Genomic DNA, 12,979 nt, shown 5'->3' with positions numbered 1-12,979 from the left:
GAATCTCCATGGTCACCTCCGTCAAGCACCAGAAAGAGGCTCCTGCCCTCTCACTCACACAGGCTCTAGGGCAGCCTCTCCCGGGGCCCCCACAGCCCATCTTCCGGCGAAGGGGGGCTCCCGGCTGGAGCCACGCCAGGATGGCTCTCAGGGCAAGACAAGAGTGTTCCCTGGCAGGGCAATCCACCCCTGCTCAGGCCACAGAGGTCCTCTGGTGTCCAAAAGCCTCCATCAGGCTTTAATGCCTTGGTCGCCCAGGGGCACTCCCTCACTTTCCCAACGCGCCATCCCGCACAGGCGCCCCTACTTTTGGGGCATTCCTACGCACATGTCCCCTGCACAGCCCTGTCCTGGTGTTTTTCCTACCTTCTCAGGTTGGCATTCCTTCTCCCTACTGTTTGCTTGTCCAAAACCTCATCAGTCCTCACAGTGAACTGGAGTACCCAGAGGAGGGCACAAATTAGAAAGAAAACTATAGGGGCCCCTGAGTGGCTCAGTCGGTTGAGCGTCTGACTTCAGCTCAGGTCACGATCTTGCGATTCGTGAGTTCAAGCCTCACATCAAGCTTGCTGCTGTCAGCCTGTCGGTGCAGAACCCTCTTCCAATCATCTGTCCCCCTCTGTCTGCCCCTCCCCAGCTTGCACTCTCCCCAAAATAAATAAAAGGAAAAAGAAAGAAAACTATAGGTGCCAGCCAGAGTCTCTGACCTGACATCTGAACCCCTCCCAGAATACAAGCAGGGGGTGGGGGTGGGGGTGGGGCTGGGGGGTGCAGAGGGCTGAGGTCCTCCAGTTCAGGGATGGGGCAGTACAAACCTTCTGTCAAATGGGTGGCACCTTGTTAATTATTTGCTGTGCGGCCCCAGATAGATCACTCTCTGAGCCTCAGTCACCTGTCTGCCTCCACTTCCTTACACAATCTTCCTTGTGAGAGTCATATGTGCTATATGCTGTGAAATGACATTGCGAACAGCCCTCTGTGGGTGGGAGGCAAGGGGGGGGGGCGCTCTGGGTATCATCAGACCTTCTGGAGTCTTCTGGAATGGCTCTACTTGCCTGACCTCTCCACTACTGACAGCTCTCTGCACTTAGAGAGAGATGCTTTCTGACTCTTGCATGCCAATGGGCTCACTCGAGTCGGTGTTATCTTTTCCACACAACACTGAGCGCCTTAGGAACAGGGGGTCTCCGCTGGTGCTGATTATCTCTAACTCACCGTAAGGTACACAGAGGCAATGCACCTGCTGATTGTCGGACCCTTAAACATCACTGTCATCATCACCACCGCCACCCCTCTCCCCCAACAGCCTGACCAGAGAGAGACCTGGGGGCTGCCTGGGGAGCAGGGACAGGGAGGACCCCTCCTGACGGTGACCCCACTCATAGCTTCCTGTTCTCTGGATTTTGCCTTAAAGCTAATATCTCTATGGGGCGCCTGGGTGACTCGATCGGTTGAGCATCTGACTCTTGATTTCAGCTCAGGTCATGATCTCATGGCTCATGGGATTAAGCCCGGCATCAGCCTCCACACTGACAACACGGAGCCTGCTTTGGGATTCTCTCTCTCCCTCTCTCTGTGCCCTGCTCTTTGTGTGTGTGTGTGTGTGTGTGTGTGTGCACGCGTGTGCACACGCATGCACACGCTCTCTCTCAAAATAAATAAATAAACTTTCTTTTAAAAAAGCTAATATAGGGGCGCCTGGGTGGCGTAGTCGGTTAAGCGTCCGACTTCAGCCAGGTCACGATCTCGCGGTCCGTGAGTTCGAGCCCCGCGTCGGGCTCTGGGCTGATGGCTCAGAGCCTGGAGCCTGTTTCCGATTCTGTGTGTCCCTCTCTCTCTGCCCCTCCCCCGTTCATGCTCTGTCTCTCTCTGTCCCAAAAATAAATAAACATTGAAAAAAAAATTTTTTTAATTAAAAAAAAGCTAATATAGGGGCACCTGGGTGGCTCAGTCAGGCATCTGACTTCAGCTCCTGTCATGATCTCACAGTTCATGGGTCTGAGCCCCGCACGGGGCTCTGTGCTGACAGCTCCGAGCCTGGAGCCTGCTTCGGATTCTGTGTCCCCCTCTCTGCCCCTCCTCTGCTCACACTCTATCTTTCTCTCTGTGTCTCTCAAAACTAAATAAACATTTTTTTTTAAAGCTAATATAGCTATCATTAATGTACTTTCTTGGTGTCCTGAAATTCACAAAGTTCACACTCGCAGCCTCTCATCCTTGCCCATTGGCAACTCCCAAGGGCTGCGCTTCTGGGCCTCAAAGGTGTCCGGGCAGGGGAGAAGCAGGTACTTGAGGGTATGGTGGTGCCTAAGGGCCCGTGTTCGTGAGGGGGACGTCTCAGAACTCCCTGCGTGGGTTATCACACTATTGCCCTGCAGGGCACCAAAGACTCCCTTCCCCATCTCCCCCTGCCCACTCGCCACCCCTTCCCACAACCCTACAGGGCCTTCAACTCAAAAGCCCCCTCTTCTACCTGGGGCCTTGGGCTCACTCCCCCCAACACTCCTCACCCCAGCATCTGTCCTGCCCACCCCTTCCCTCTGGTTCTTCCTGGTCTCTGGGGTGGGGGCTCAGAAAGTCTGCTCTGGTGAGGGACCCCACGGGAAATCAGCTTGAAACCAGTTGCTTCCCAGAGAAATGGCCATGACAGGCTCAACAAGGACCCAGAGCCTGTGTCTCCCCCCCAGCCCTCCAACCATTTGTAACTAGAGGGGCTTTCCCAGGGTCTCCTGAGCTCTCCCCACACAAGGGAGAAGCTGCTAAATGCTGGATCCTTCCTTCCCCCAGGGCTGGCAGCCCGTTCGGTGCCTCTTTGGAAAGACCCTGCCTCCTGGGCAGATGCAGGCCACCGGACGAAGGCAGGCAGAGGCCACCATCCAGGTGAAGAAAAAGTCCCCGTTCCCCGCAGGGGAAGGCTGGAGAGGGGAGACCGGGTTGGGGGGGGGGCGAGGCCAGCCCCCTTTCAGCCCCCGGGTCAGGGCTTGGCATAGGTCATCAACTGCACAACACAGGCCATGCCCCTTGCTCTGGACCCACACGTCTCCAGAGTGACCCCTTTAGCACCCCCAAAGGTAAGATGAGGTCACAGCCCAGGTCCAGCTCTTTGGCAGCCCCGTCCCCTGCAAAGGGAGTGAGGGAAAAGGAGGAAGCCAGCCACCTGAACCCTGCCTGAGGCCAGCATGCATTGGCCCCCCAGGGAGTGCCAGCCCCGGTCTCACTCACCCCGTGTCACTGGGGCAGGTGCCCAGAGCCAGAGACCCAGTGTCAGGATCCAGATCACCAGCATCTCCCGATGGGGCCCTGGACGCAAGGTCTTCCCTCATGAGGAGGGACCAAGAAATGAGAGCTCCCAGGGAGGGATCCAGCTATTTAAAGGACCCCGGAGATCTTTGCCTTGGGGAAGGTCAGCGCCTGGCCCAGAGTAGGGGCGCGGTGATGGGGCTGGGTGGATGGTGTGTGGTGACCACAGGGAGTTGGCCAAAGGGCAGCCTATCAACCTTCCCGTCTAACTCCAGGAAAGCTGACCGCCCACAGCCAGGGTCTCTCCAGCGGAAGCCAGAGTCATGGGTGGGGCAGAGTGAGAGGGAGGGACCGGAGGCCAGAGGCGCGAAGAGTGTCTGACGGTTACCAAGGGGCGGGGGCCAAGAAATGGCAGGGAGAGGGTAACTATGGAGGGAGGAGTGACGGCCCTTCCAGGACCGGCCAGCCACAGGCCAGGCTGAGTGAAGGACCCTGCACCCCACCCTTGAGAAGCCCCTCTTTCTTCCAGCCTTCCTTCTCCATCATCCATCTCAAGCTGGCCCCTTCCAAACTTCCAGTGCCTCCCCCCTCCCCAGGCTGGCAACCACCAACCCTTCTCCTGGGTGGGGCTCCCATTCACACCTGAGGCTTTATGGTCCTGGTCTCCACCCCCAGCCACGCCAGTCCCTCTCCTGTCCAGGGCAAAGATCTCAGGGGCTTTTTCCAAACCCCTACCCAAAGAACCTCATTCTGTCAGCCCCAAGCACCCTCAGCTCCAGTCCAGGTACCCACAGTCGTGGGAATGGGAGGGCCCACGCCAAAGCATGGCAGACTCTGGCATGAGTGTATGTGCCACCCAAGCTTGGGGAGGCCCAAGATCTTTGGGGAGACCAGATTTACCCACCAGTGCAAATGGCAGCTGACGTAGCCTGGGCCTCCCACCCCCCACCCCCCAACCCAGCCCTGACCTTCCTATGCCAAGGGAAGAAGGGCACAGAGGATAAACCCAACAAGCCCCCACCTGCTGCTGAACTGGTGGCTCCCCCAGCCACCTACTCTCTAAGAAAACAGGCCCCGAGCTCTAGGAGGAAAGTCATGGCCCTGAGGACAGCCCACAGATGCCTTCCTTGCTTGCTGGGAGAAACTGGTGTTCCCAGGCCCTCCCACGTATCCTCTGGAAGTCCCTGTTCTCCAAGTGGAGGTGCCATGAGATAAGCAGAAAGACACAGAGCAACTTCTTTTACAAGAAATGCCATATTGTGTTCACACGGGAGAACTGGAGGCTGGCAGGCTTCCTGTCTGCACATGAGATGTTCCTGCAGAGAAGGCTGGGGACTTCTGGCCCCTGAGGTTACTGCAGGGATGGGGGCGAGGCTAGGGAGAGGGGAGCGGTGAGGAAGGGTGGGAGGGGACAGGGGAGACAGAGGAATGAGGCCAAGGAGCTGAGAGGGCTTCTCCATCTCAGGGCTCCACTTCTGCTCATTCTTGAGGCCCCAGAAAACTGGGGTCCAGTGTCCTTGGGAGGGAGAAGGAATGGAGCCTCAGAACAGGAGACCAGGGCCTGGGAAGCAGCAGCAGGGGACCTGAGAGGCAAGGGACATCTGTACATAACTGGAAACCGGGTGTCAGGGGAGGAGGGAGGATGTAGGATGGGGGCACTGGGATAAGGGTAAGAATTTAGGGCTGAAGTCATAAAGACAGGGGAAGGGACAAACTGGGGGAGACTTGGGGCTGGGGGCTGGGGCATGGAGTGAGTCAAGCAGTGGGTTCACAAGGGGGAGATTTAAGGGTGGGGGCAAGGGACGCGGCAAGGAGTTCCATAGGGAGCAGGAGGGAGGGTGGTTCCAGCTGCGGGTGGGGAACAGGCATAGGGAGCCGCACAGAATAGAGACTGAGGTCCGAGACCCCTGAAGCATGTGGGGACACAGGAAGGTGCACTGGGACAGAGATCTGCCGGAGCACATCTAGTTTTCGCAACAATCGTTCAAGGTATCAGCACGAGTATGCTATACTTATTTTACAGGTTCAGAGAAGTTACTGACTTGCCCGAGGTCCCACAGTGGAGGAGCCTGGGTTTGAACCGGGTCTCCAGGTGGGTTTCACCCAAGCTGGGAGAAGGATGAGGATCCGGGGCTGGTCGGATTTTGCCCAAGGTAACCGGGAGACGGCGCTGCACGAGTCCTCGGGCCATCTCTCAAAACGGATGCGGTACGTATGGTTCTTTCCCACCGTTGGGGGCAGGGTGCAGGGCGGGGAGGGGGAGGCGCAGGGCCCACAGCAAGGACGAGGCCACCTCAGGTCTCTGGATGTGCACCCGCCACAGAATATGTGTGAAAGAGGGAGTGGGAACAGGGAGCCACCCTGCTCAGACTGGCTGGAAAGCCACTGCCTCCTGGTCCTAGCCCGGCCCCTGCCCCGGTGACTGGCGGGAGGGCTTCTGGACCTGGATCTGGGAGAGCTCCTCACCATCCCCCCTTGGCACCCTCACGCTCACATTGATGTCCACGTCCTCCAAGGCCACCTGGAAGTTTTCATCCTTGACTAGAGAGAGAGAAAAGGGCGGGCGGGGGGTGGGGGGGAGAACAGGAGGAAAGAGAGGAGAAAGGGGCAGGAAAGGAGAAGGGAAGGAAGGGTGGGGAAAGCAAGGCCTGGGAGGGGGGCTCCTGTGCCCAGTGCCTGCCCCGTAGGGATGGCGCGTGCAGGACCCGCGCCTCCTTCGGAGGGTGCCCAGGGAAGTGGCTACTCAAGCTTCCAGGCAGGAGGTCCGTGTCTGCCTCGGGCAAGGGAGGTAGTTGGGTCCTCCCCAGGCCCGCAGTGGCGCCCAGGGAAGCCTCTGCCCCCCTCCCCGGGAGGCAGGACTCACCTGTTCGCTCGTCCTCCAAGCCCAAGTCCGAAAACGTCCCCACAGTGTTCTCATCGCACGTCCGTCGCCGCCCCAGGACCTGAGTTGGGGCGACGCGCTGTCAGAGCAGGACCGCCCCAGCGGGGACCCCTTTGCCGCCCTCACGCCCACCCCCAACGCGCTCCCTGCCTCCGCCTCGGCCGGCTGTGCTGTAGCGGGCAACGAAGATGCTCAGCGCCACCAGCCGCAGAGCCGCGGCCCCCGTCAGGCCCCCGACCAGTGCCCTCCAGGCGACAGCCACCTCGCAGCGCGGGCCCGAAAACCAGCGCGTGTCCGTGGAGAAGCAGCTGGAGCAGGGGTCACAGGTCACAGACCCTCACCACCATCTGCGCGGGTCGGCTAACATACTTGGACTCCGTGGGCGCCGGCAAGTGGGCGGGGGGCCCCCCCGGGGTGGGGGGCGAGGGGGTGGGCCCGAGGGCCGAGCGGGCGGTGGGCGGGGCTCCCGCGGGTGCTCAGGGCCTCACCGGCGAGCGGGACCGCTCCTCTCCACAAGGCACTGGCCTTGGTGACAGTCGATGGCGCCATCCACGCCCGACGTGCATTTGGTGACGCAGCGGAGCCGGTTCTCCTCCACCGAGGGGAAGAAGAAATCCTCATAGCCTTTGGCAGTGGCGCGGCGACAGATGGCTGGAGGTGGGAGGGGGGTGCAGAGAGACAAGGACCTCATCCACTCTATTCAGGGGCCTGGTTATAATCAAGCTGAAAACAGATGGGAGAAACTACGTTTCGGAGGGTGGGGTGTCCTGGAGTGGACCCTGAGATTAGATGAGGAGAGGGTCGGCCCCTAAGACCCTCACCTTCCCTGCTGGTCCTCAGGTGAAAAACTAATAAGCTCCTGGAAGGACAGCCCTGCCGGGGCCACACCACTTGCCTCCTGAAAGGTCTTCCCTCCTCCCCAAGAATGTCAATGGGCAGATGTCCGCGGTGGGAGAGTCACGACCTCCGGGGGCCACTCAGCCCTTTGCCCACCCTTACCTTCCAGGGTCAGCTCCTTCCTGGTGTCATTGGTCACCTTGATGGAGTCAGGCCTAAAACACAGGGCTGGGGGGGACACAGGCACAGGTGGAATTGAGGGAGGTTAAAGGGTCAGGGACAGGGGCGCCTGGGTGGCTCAGTCAGTTAAGCCTTGGACTCTTGAACTGGGCTCAGGTCATGATCTCATAGTTCATGACATTGAGCTGCACTGTCAGTGCAGAGCCTGCTTGGGATTCCCAATCTCCCTCTTTCTGTGCCTCCCCTGCTTGCTCATTCTCTCTCTCTCTCTTTCTCTCTCTCTCACACACACACACACACACACACACACACACATACACACACACACCTTTAAAAAATAAATAGAGGGTCAGGGACAGGGAAGCAGAGCAGGGAAGCCTGGGGAGGGGCAGAGAGGGCTCTGCCACTGTGGGGGACTTGTGGAGGGGCTGCAAGGGAAGGTGACTCTTGCCTCTCTCATCTCCCCCGAATAAGCAAGCATCCTCAGCCATCCTGAAAACTTGGAGCAGAACTTTCAAGGAGTCTTCCCCAGCACCCAGGTTCGGACTAGCCCCTCCTTAACCCCATCCTTGGACCAGTTGGCTGTAGACCTACCCAAGGGCTGGCACCGGAGCCCAGAGGCTCCTCTCCAAGCTGGTGGCTCTGCCCCAACCCCTCCCTCCGGCCTTGGCTTACTCTAGTCACTCCAGCAGCTGTCCCCATTGTGGCTGACATTCTGGAGCTCCTCCTTCAAGACTGTCTTCACCTTCTCATATTCGCTCTCCAGCTGGAGGCTAAAGGGCACCACAATGCTGCCATTCCTGAAGGGATCGAGAAGGTTGGGTGTCTTACAGGGTGCCCAGGCCTGGGGCACATAGGTCTTTAGAAGGTCACCTCCAGGACCAACCACAAGTGCGCTGGTGTGAGAGGAAGGCAGAGGCAATGAGTTGGGATTCCAGACACATTATTTTCAGGACCCACCAGCATCCCTGACTTGGTCAGCCTGGAAGGCAGGACAAGGAATGATTGACATTCTCCCGCCTTGCATCAAGCCATTATCAAACCAGGCCCTCCTGGGCACTTTGCCTCACTCAGGCTGACCACTCAGCAGGCCAGGTGCCAGCCAGAGAGAAACCAGCTACTGTCCAGACACCAGGCTTCCCATAAGCCTTTATGCGCCACCTCCCTGCATGTCCCATGTAATCTCTCTCTTTCCAACCATGCTTCAAAAGGAAGGTGGCATCTCTCCTACAGAGAAATGACTGCAGAAAATGATCCAAAAAATTCCCCATGGAGTTATTAGTTCCCCTATGTCCTACCTCCACCTCTCTCTTTTTGAAATCTGATTGATTCCAAAAGGAAAGGATGGCTTCTCCATTCCCCCACCCTTCATTCTCCTTCCCCCACCCAACACTACCTCCATAGCCCCAAAAGGGTCTCCTGCCTCAGGGACAGGATCTCCACATCCTCGAATCCTTGCACATTTTGGTAAATCTTCTGCATCCGAAATGCCAGGATCCTTGCACTTCCACTTGCACCTGAACCTCATGTCCTGAGTGCACCCAGATGCCCAAGCTCAACTTCAAGGAAAGACCCTTGAGTTCCCTCCCCTTCCCCGTCACCTGATCCCAGAAGGTGTCGCTGAAATCCTCGTAGGCCTTGGAAGTGTTGTCATTGAGGTCAGGGGAGATCTCCTGGTCAACAGACACCTCCATATCCCCTTCAGCACCCACAGTGTCTGCGCACAATATGCCCTGTTCTGGTCACTTCACCACCATTGCCACCACCACAATCCAGAGGTTCATCCCATCACTCCCCTCCATGTTCCCTGAAGACTGAATGAATGGTAGGAGGAAAGGAGATAGGACTTCTAGGATAAGTTGTGCCAAGGTGAGGGAAAGGCTAGAGGTAAGGAGGCACAGCAGTCAGACCTGTGGTGTCTCCCTTGTCTGCCTCAGTGGGAGGCAGAATGACGGCTCCCAAAGATGCCTATGTCTTAGTCCCCAGAACCTCTGGATATGTTATGCTGCATGGCAAGGAGGAATCAAGATTGTATGTAGATTAAAATTGCTAATCATCTGACTAAAATGGGAAAATTAACGTGGATTATTGGGTGGGCTCAACATAATCACAAGAGTCCTTAACAGTGGAAGAGAAAGACAGGAGGTCAGAATCAGTCACAAGAAAATGTGACTACAGAAGAAAGACACAGATGGGGCGCCTGGGTGGTTCAGTTGGTTGAACATCTGACTTCAGCTCAGGTCATGATCTCGCAGTTTGTGAGTTCGAGCCCCGCGTCAGGCTCTGTGCTGACAACTCAGAGCCTGGAGCCTGCTTCCGAGTCTGTGTCTCCATCTCTCTCTGCCTCTCCCCTGCTCATTCTCTGCCTCTCTCTCTGTCAAAAATAAATAAACTTAAAAAATTTTTTTGAAAAAAAAAAAAGAAAGACACAGAGATGAAATGTTGCTGGCTTTGAAGATGGAGAGAGGGAGCCTTGAGACCAGGAATGTGAGAGGCTTCAGAACCTGAAAAGGGCAAAGAAATGGATTCTCCCCTAAAGCCTTCAGAGAAGAACACAGCCCTGCCGACACCTTGATGTTAGCCCAGTAAGACTCACGTTAGACTCCTACTCTACAGAATTGTAAGATAATAAATTTGCATTATCTCAGCCGCTAAGTTTGTAATAATTTGTTACAGTGGCAATTAGAAGTTAATACAGCTCCGAGCAGCCCAGATTGGGAGGAGACCACAGGAAGGAGTGTGGTCCGACCACCTCCTGGAGGTGAGGGTGAAAAAGAGGCATGAGATGAGGTAGAGGGAAGCATGAGAGAGAAGGCAAGAATGGCAGAATTAGGCAAAATGGCATGAATACTAACAGGTAACCGCAGGGCTGGGCCCAGAGAGAGCCAGTGGCACCTCCCAGGAGAAAGTGCAAAAGGCAGGGCTCTGACAACTCACCCAGATCCACCTCTTCCACCACAAACTCCAACAGTAGCCATGGAAGATGCTAGGGAAGTGGCACTTGAGGTCATCCCATTTACCTCCATTCTGGCACCTGATCTCCTGGAGCTCACAGTGGTCCCCAGAGAACCCCAAAGGGCAGTGGCATAGGCCTTGCATCCAGGTGCCACCATGGTCACAGGTGCCTGGGCAACACAGTAAGAAAGGGAAGTTCAGGATAGGGTTTGCCTTTGGTGACACAGAAATTTATTAGGGGAGAGAGAAGACGGAACAGGGAAGCAGTAAGTCCAACCTGAGGTGTAGTCAGTCTAGACTGTGTGGTCATCTGAGTAGTGGTTGAAGTTGCCCTGGGTGACATAAAGGTGGTGGTAGTCTGAGAGATGACTACCGGTGCTTCTGGAATCTTGATGGTGGGTGGGGTGGAGTGAGTCAACTTGATTGAAGCCACCATGGCAGTTGGAAACCTGCTGCTTGGTTTCATGGTCAGTGGGAGGCTCATGAAGCCAGGCATATGTGGGACGGTTACAGAATTGGTGCTCATCCAGCTTCCACTGGTGGGTCTTTGAGTGCTTATCAAAACCGTGTAACTGGGGACAGTCCCAATGCTGATAGAACTAGGAGCATCCATTATGCTGTTGGTAGGATGCGTTTCCAGAACGGAAGCAGAAGTGTCCGTATGCCTAGGAAACACAGTTGTCATACTGGTGGAACTAGGGGAGGTAGCCATCTCAGTAGTAGAGGTGAACACTGACATTGGGATGTTAGGCATCGAAGTAACTTCACTACTTGGACCCATTTCCATACATGAAGTAGTGGGAGAGGCAGGCACTATCGTAACTGATATAGATTCTGGACATGGGGTAGTAGAAGAAATAAAACAAGTGGCGGTTGTTTCAGTCGCAAAGGTCTTTTAGAGAAGACATGGTTGGAGAAGTTCTTGTAGTTTCGGATGAAAAAAGAGTAGTGAAAGCAGTGACAGAAGTCCCTGTATTTTCCACACCAGAGAGAGGTGAGAATGTAGGAAGAGAGTTAGGGGTGGTCGTGAGCATTGAATTTACACTGGCGGAGGATAAGGAAGAGGACATTATTGTTGTGGATATTGAAAAGGAAATAATAGTACCGAAAGAAGTATTTAGCGCATTTGTAGATGTACTCAGAGTAGGGAAAGAAAGTGTAGGAGAAACACAAGATGTACTGTGTGATATTGTGGGGGTGGGTGTTACCAACATTCTAGTAACAGTCATGGCTGTTTCTGGGGCAGAGAGAGTGGGTGAAGTGGCTGTGCTCGAGGTAGCAGAGATAGAAGTGTTTGTGGGAGTGGTGATTTCAGTTGTGGCCATGGTGACTGTAGGGGTGAATGCAGCATGGGTACTAGGGAAGGTAGTAATCAAGGTGGATAAAGGGGTAGCGTTTGTTGTCAAAGAGGAGACTGAATGCGGTTGGGGCAGGTGGAGAAGATAGACTCATACTCATGGCTGATGTCACAGTATTGGTGGTGACTGGAGTAGAGGTGATAAATGTCAGAGAATTGACCATATTCTTGGGAGTGATTGATGATGCAGTTGCAAGAGGAGAAGTAATCTCCATGGTGAGAGACTGTGTCCAAACATCCTCAGTATGAGTAAGTGTGGTTTTCCAGGTGGATGTGGCATGAGAGGGTGTGACAGTCACCTTGCCTGTGTATGTAGTAAATCTAGTAGAAGAGGGTCGTCCTGTGGTTGGGGATGTTGTGTGTGTGTCAGTGGTAGTGGGTGCCGGGGTGGATTTAGCATTTGTGTGTGATGTATTTGTGCTCATTGCAGTTGAGGTAGTACTCTCTGTCCGAATGGTCCCATTGCTGCTGGTAGACATGGAAGATGAGCCTGCATATGTAACTGGAGTGTGTGTAGCAAGGGTGGGAGGGGGAGTGCTGTGGGTACTTGTGAGCATGGGCGCCATAGTAAGCCTTGTGGAAGAGGTTGAGATGACACTGCATGTTGTGTCTGTATTTGGGGCAGCTGAGGGAGATGGGATGATACATGTGGGGATTGTGGACATTTTGGAAACAGTGCTTGTAGAGGTGAGGTCAGGAATGGTAATGAATGAACCATTGGTACCCCTGGATGTGGGGGTGATGGTTGTCAGTGTTGAGGCAGGCATGCCTGTACTAACAAAGGTTGAGTTTATGGTGATGGCTAACCTTGGGGTACCAGTGGTGGGAGATGGGGTTATTGCTGATGTGGTCGTGCTTCTTGTAGAGTAGATGTTTGAAGAAGTGACTCCTGGAGGACTGTGTGGTATTTTAGGGGTAGTTGTTGTTACCAAGATTGTAGTAGCAGTGGAGGCAGTTTCTAGAGTGGAGGAAGTGGGCAAAGAGGCTGTGTTCAAAGTGGCAATGGTGGAAGTGTTGATAGGAGTGGTGATTTCAGTTGCAGCTATGGTGTCAGTACTAGTGGGAGATGTAGGGGTGGACATGGTGTGGGTTATAGGGAGTAATAATCAAGGTAGATATAGGGGTAATATTTGTGATCCAACTGGAGACTGGTTTTGTGGATGGGGCAGGTGGAGAAGACAGACACATACTCGTGGCTGATATCAAGGGATTGGCGGTCACTGGGGTAGAAGAGGTTGATGTCAGAGAATTGATTGTATTCCCGGGAGTAATTAATGATGCAATTGTGGGAGGAGAAGTAATTTCTGTCATGAAAGACACTGTGGAAATGTCCTGTGTAGGAATAAGTGTGGTTTTCCAGGGGGTGTGGCATGAGGTATGATGGTTGTCTTCCCCGTGTGTGTAGTGGCTGCAGCGGAGAAGTGTGGTTCTGTGGTTGTGAATGTCATGTGGGTGGTGGTGGGCTCCAGGGAGGTTTCAGAGGTGGTAGATGTGGCAGAAACAGTTGTATTTGTTGGGGTGATTGATGA

At 55.0% G+C, this 12,979-nt stretch overlaps 2 protein-coding genes across 2 annotated transcripts; both read right to left on the bottom strand.

Annotated features, from left to right (window-relative positions):
* Nucleotides 1-9,827: 9,827 nt before the first annotated feature.
* Nucleotides 9,828-11,418, bottom strand: LOC122472057 (mucin-3B-like). Its single transcript, XM_043561373.1, is given in 4 exon segments — nucleotides 9,828-9,893; nucleotides 10,192-10,263; nucleotides 10,371-10,988; nucleotides 10,990-11,418. Coding segments are annotated over 4 exon segments (1,185 nt in total).
* Nucleotides 11,419-11,449: 31 nt separating this feature from the next.
* LOC122471311 (mucin-3A-like) lies at nucleotides 11,450-12,761 on the bottom strand. Its single transcript, XM_043559762.1, is given in 2 exon segments — nucleotides 11,450-12,548; nucleotides 12,550-12,761. Coding segments are annotated over 2 exon segments (1,311 nt in total).
* Between the last annotated feature and the right edge of the window lie 218 nt (nucleotides 12,762-12,979).

Source organism: Prionailurus bengalensis, chromosome E3 (assembly GCF_016509475.1).
Source record: "Prionailurus bengalensis isolate Pbe53 chromosome E3, Fcat_Pben_1.1_paternal_pri, whole genome shotgun sequence".
Classification (NCBI taxonomy): Eukaryota; Metazoa; Chordata; class Mammalia; order Carnivora; family Felidae; genus Prionailurus; species Prionailurus bengalensis.
Note: the sequence above shows the minus strand (reverse complement) of the source record. Positions and strands in the feature narration are given on the sequence as shown.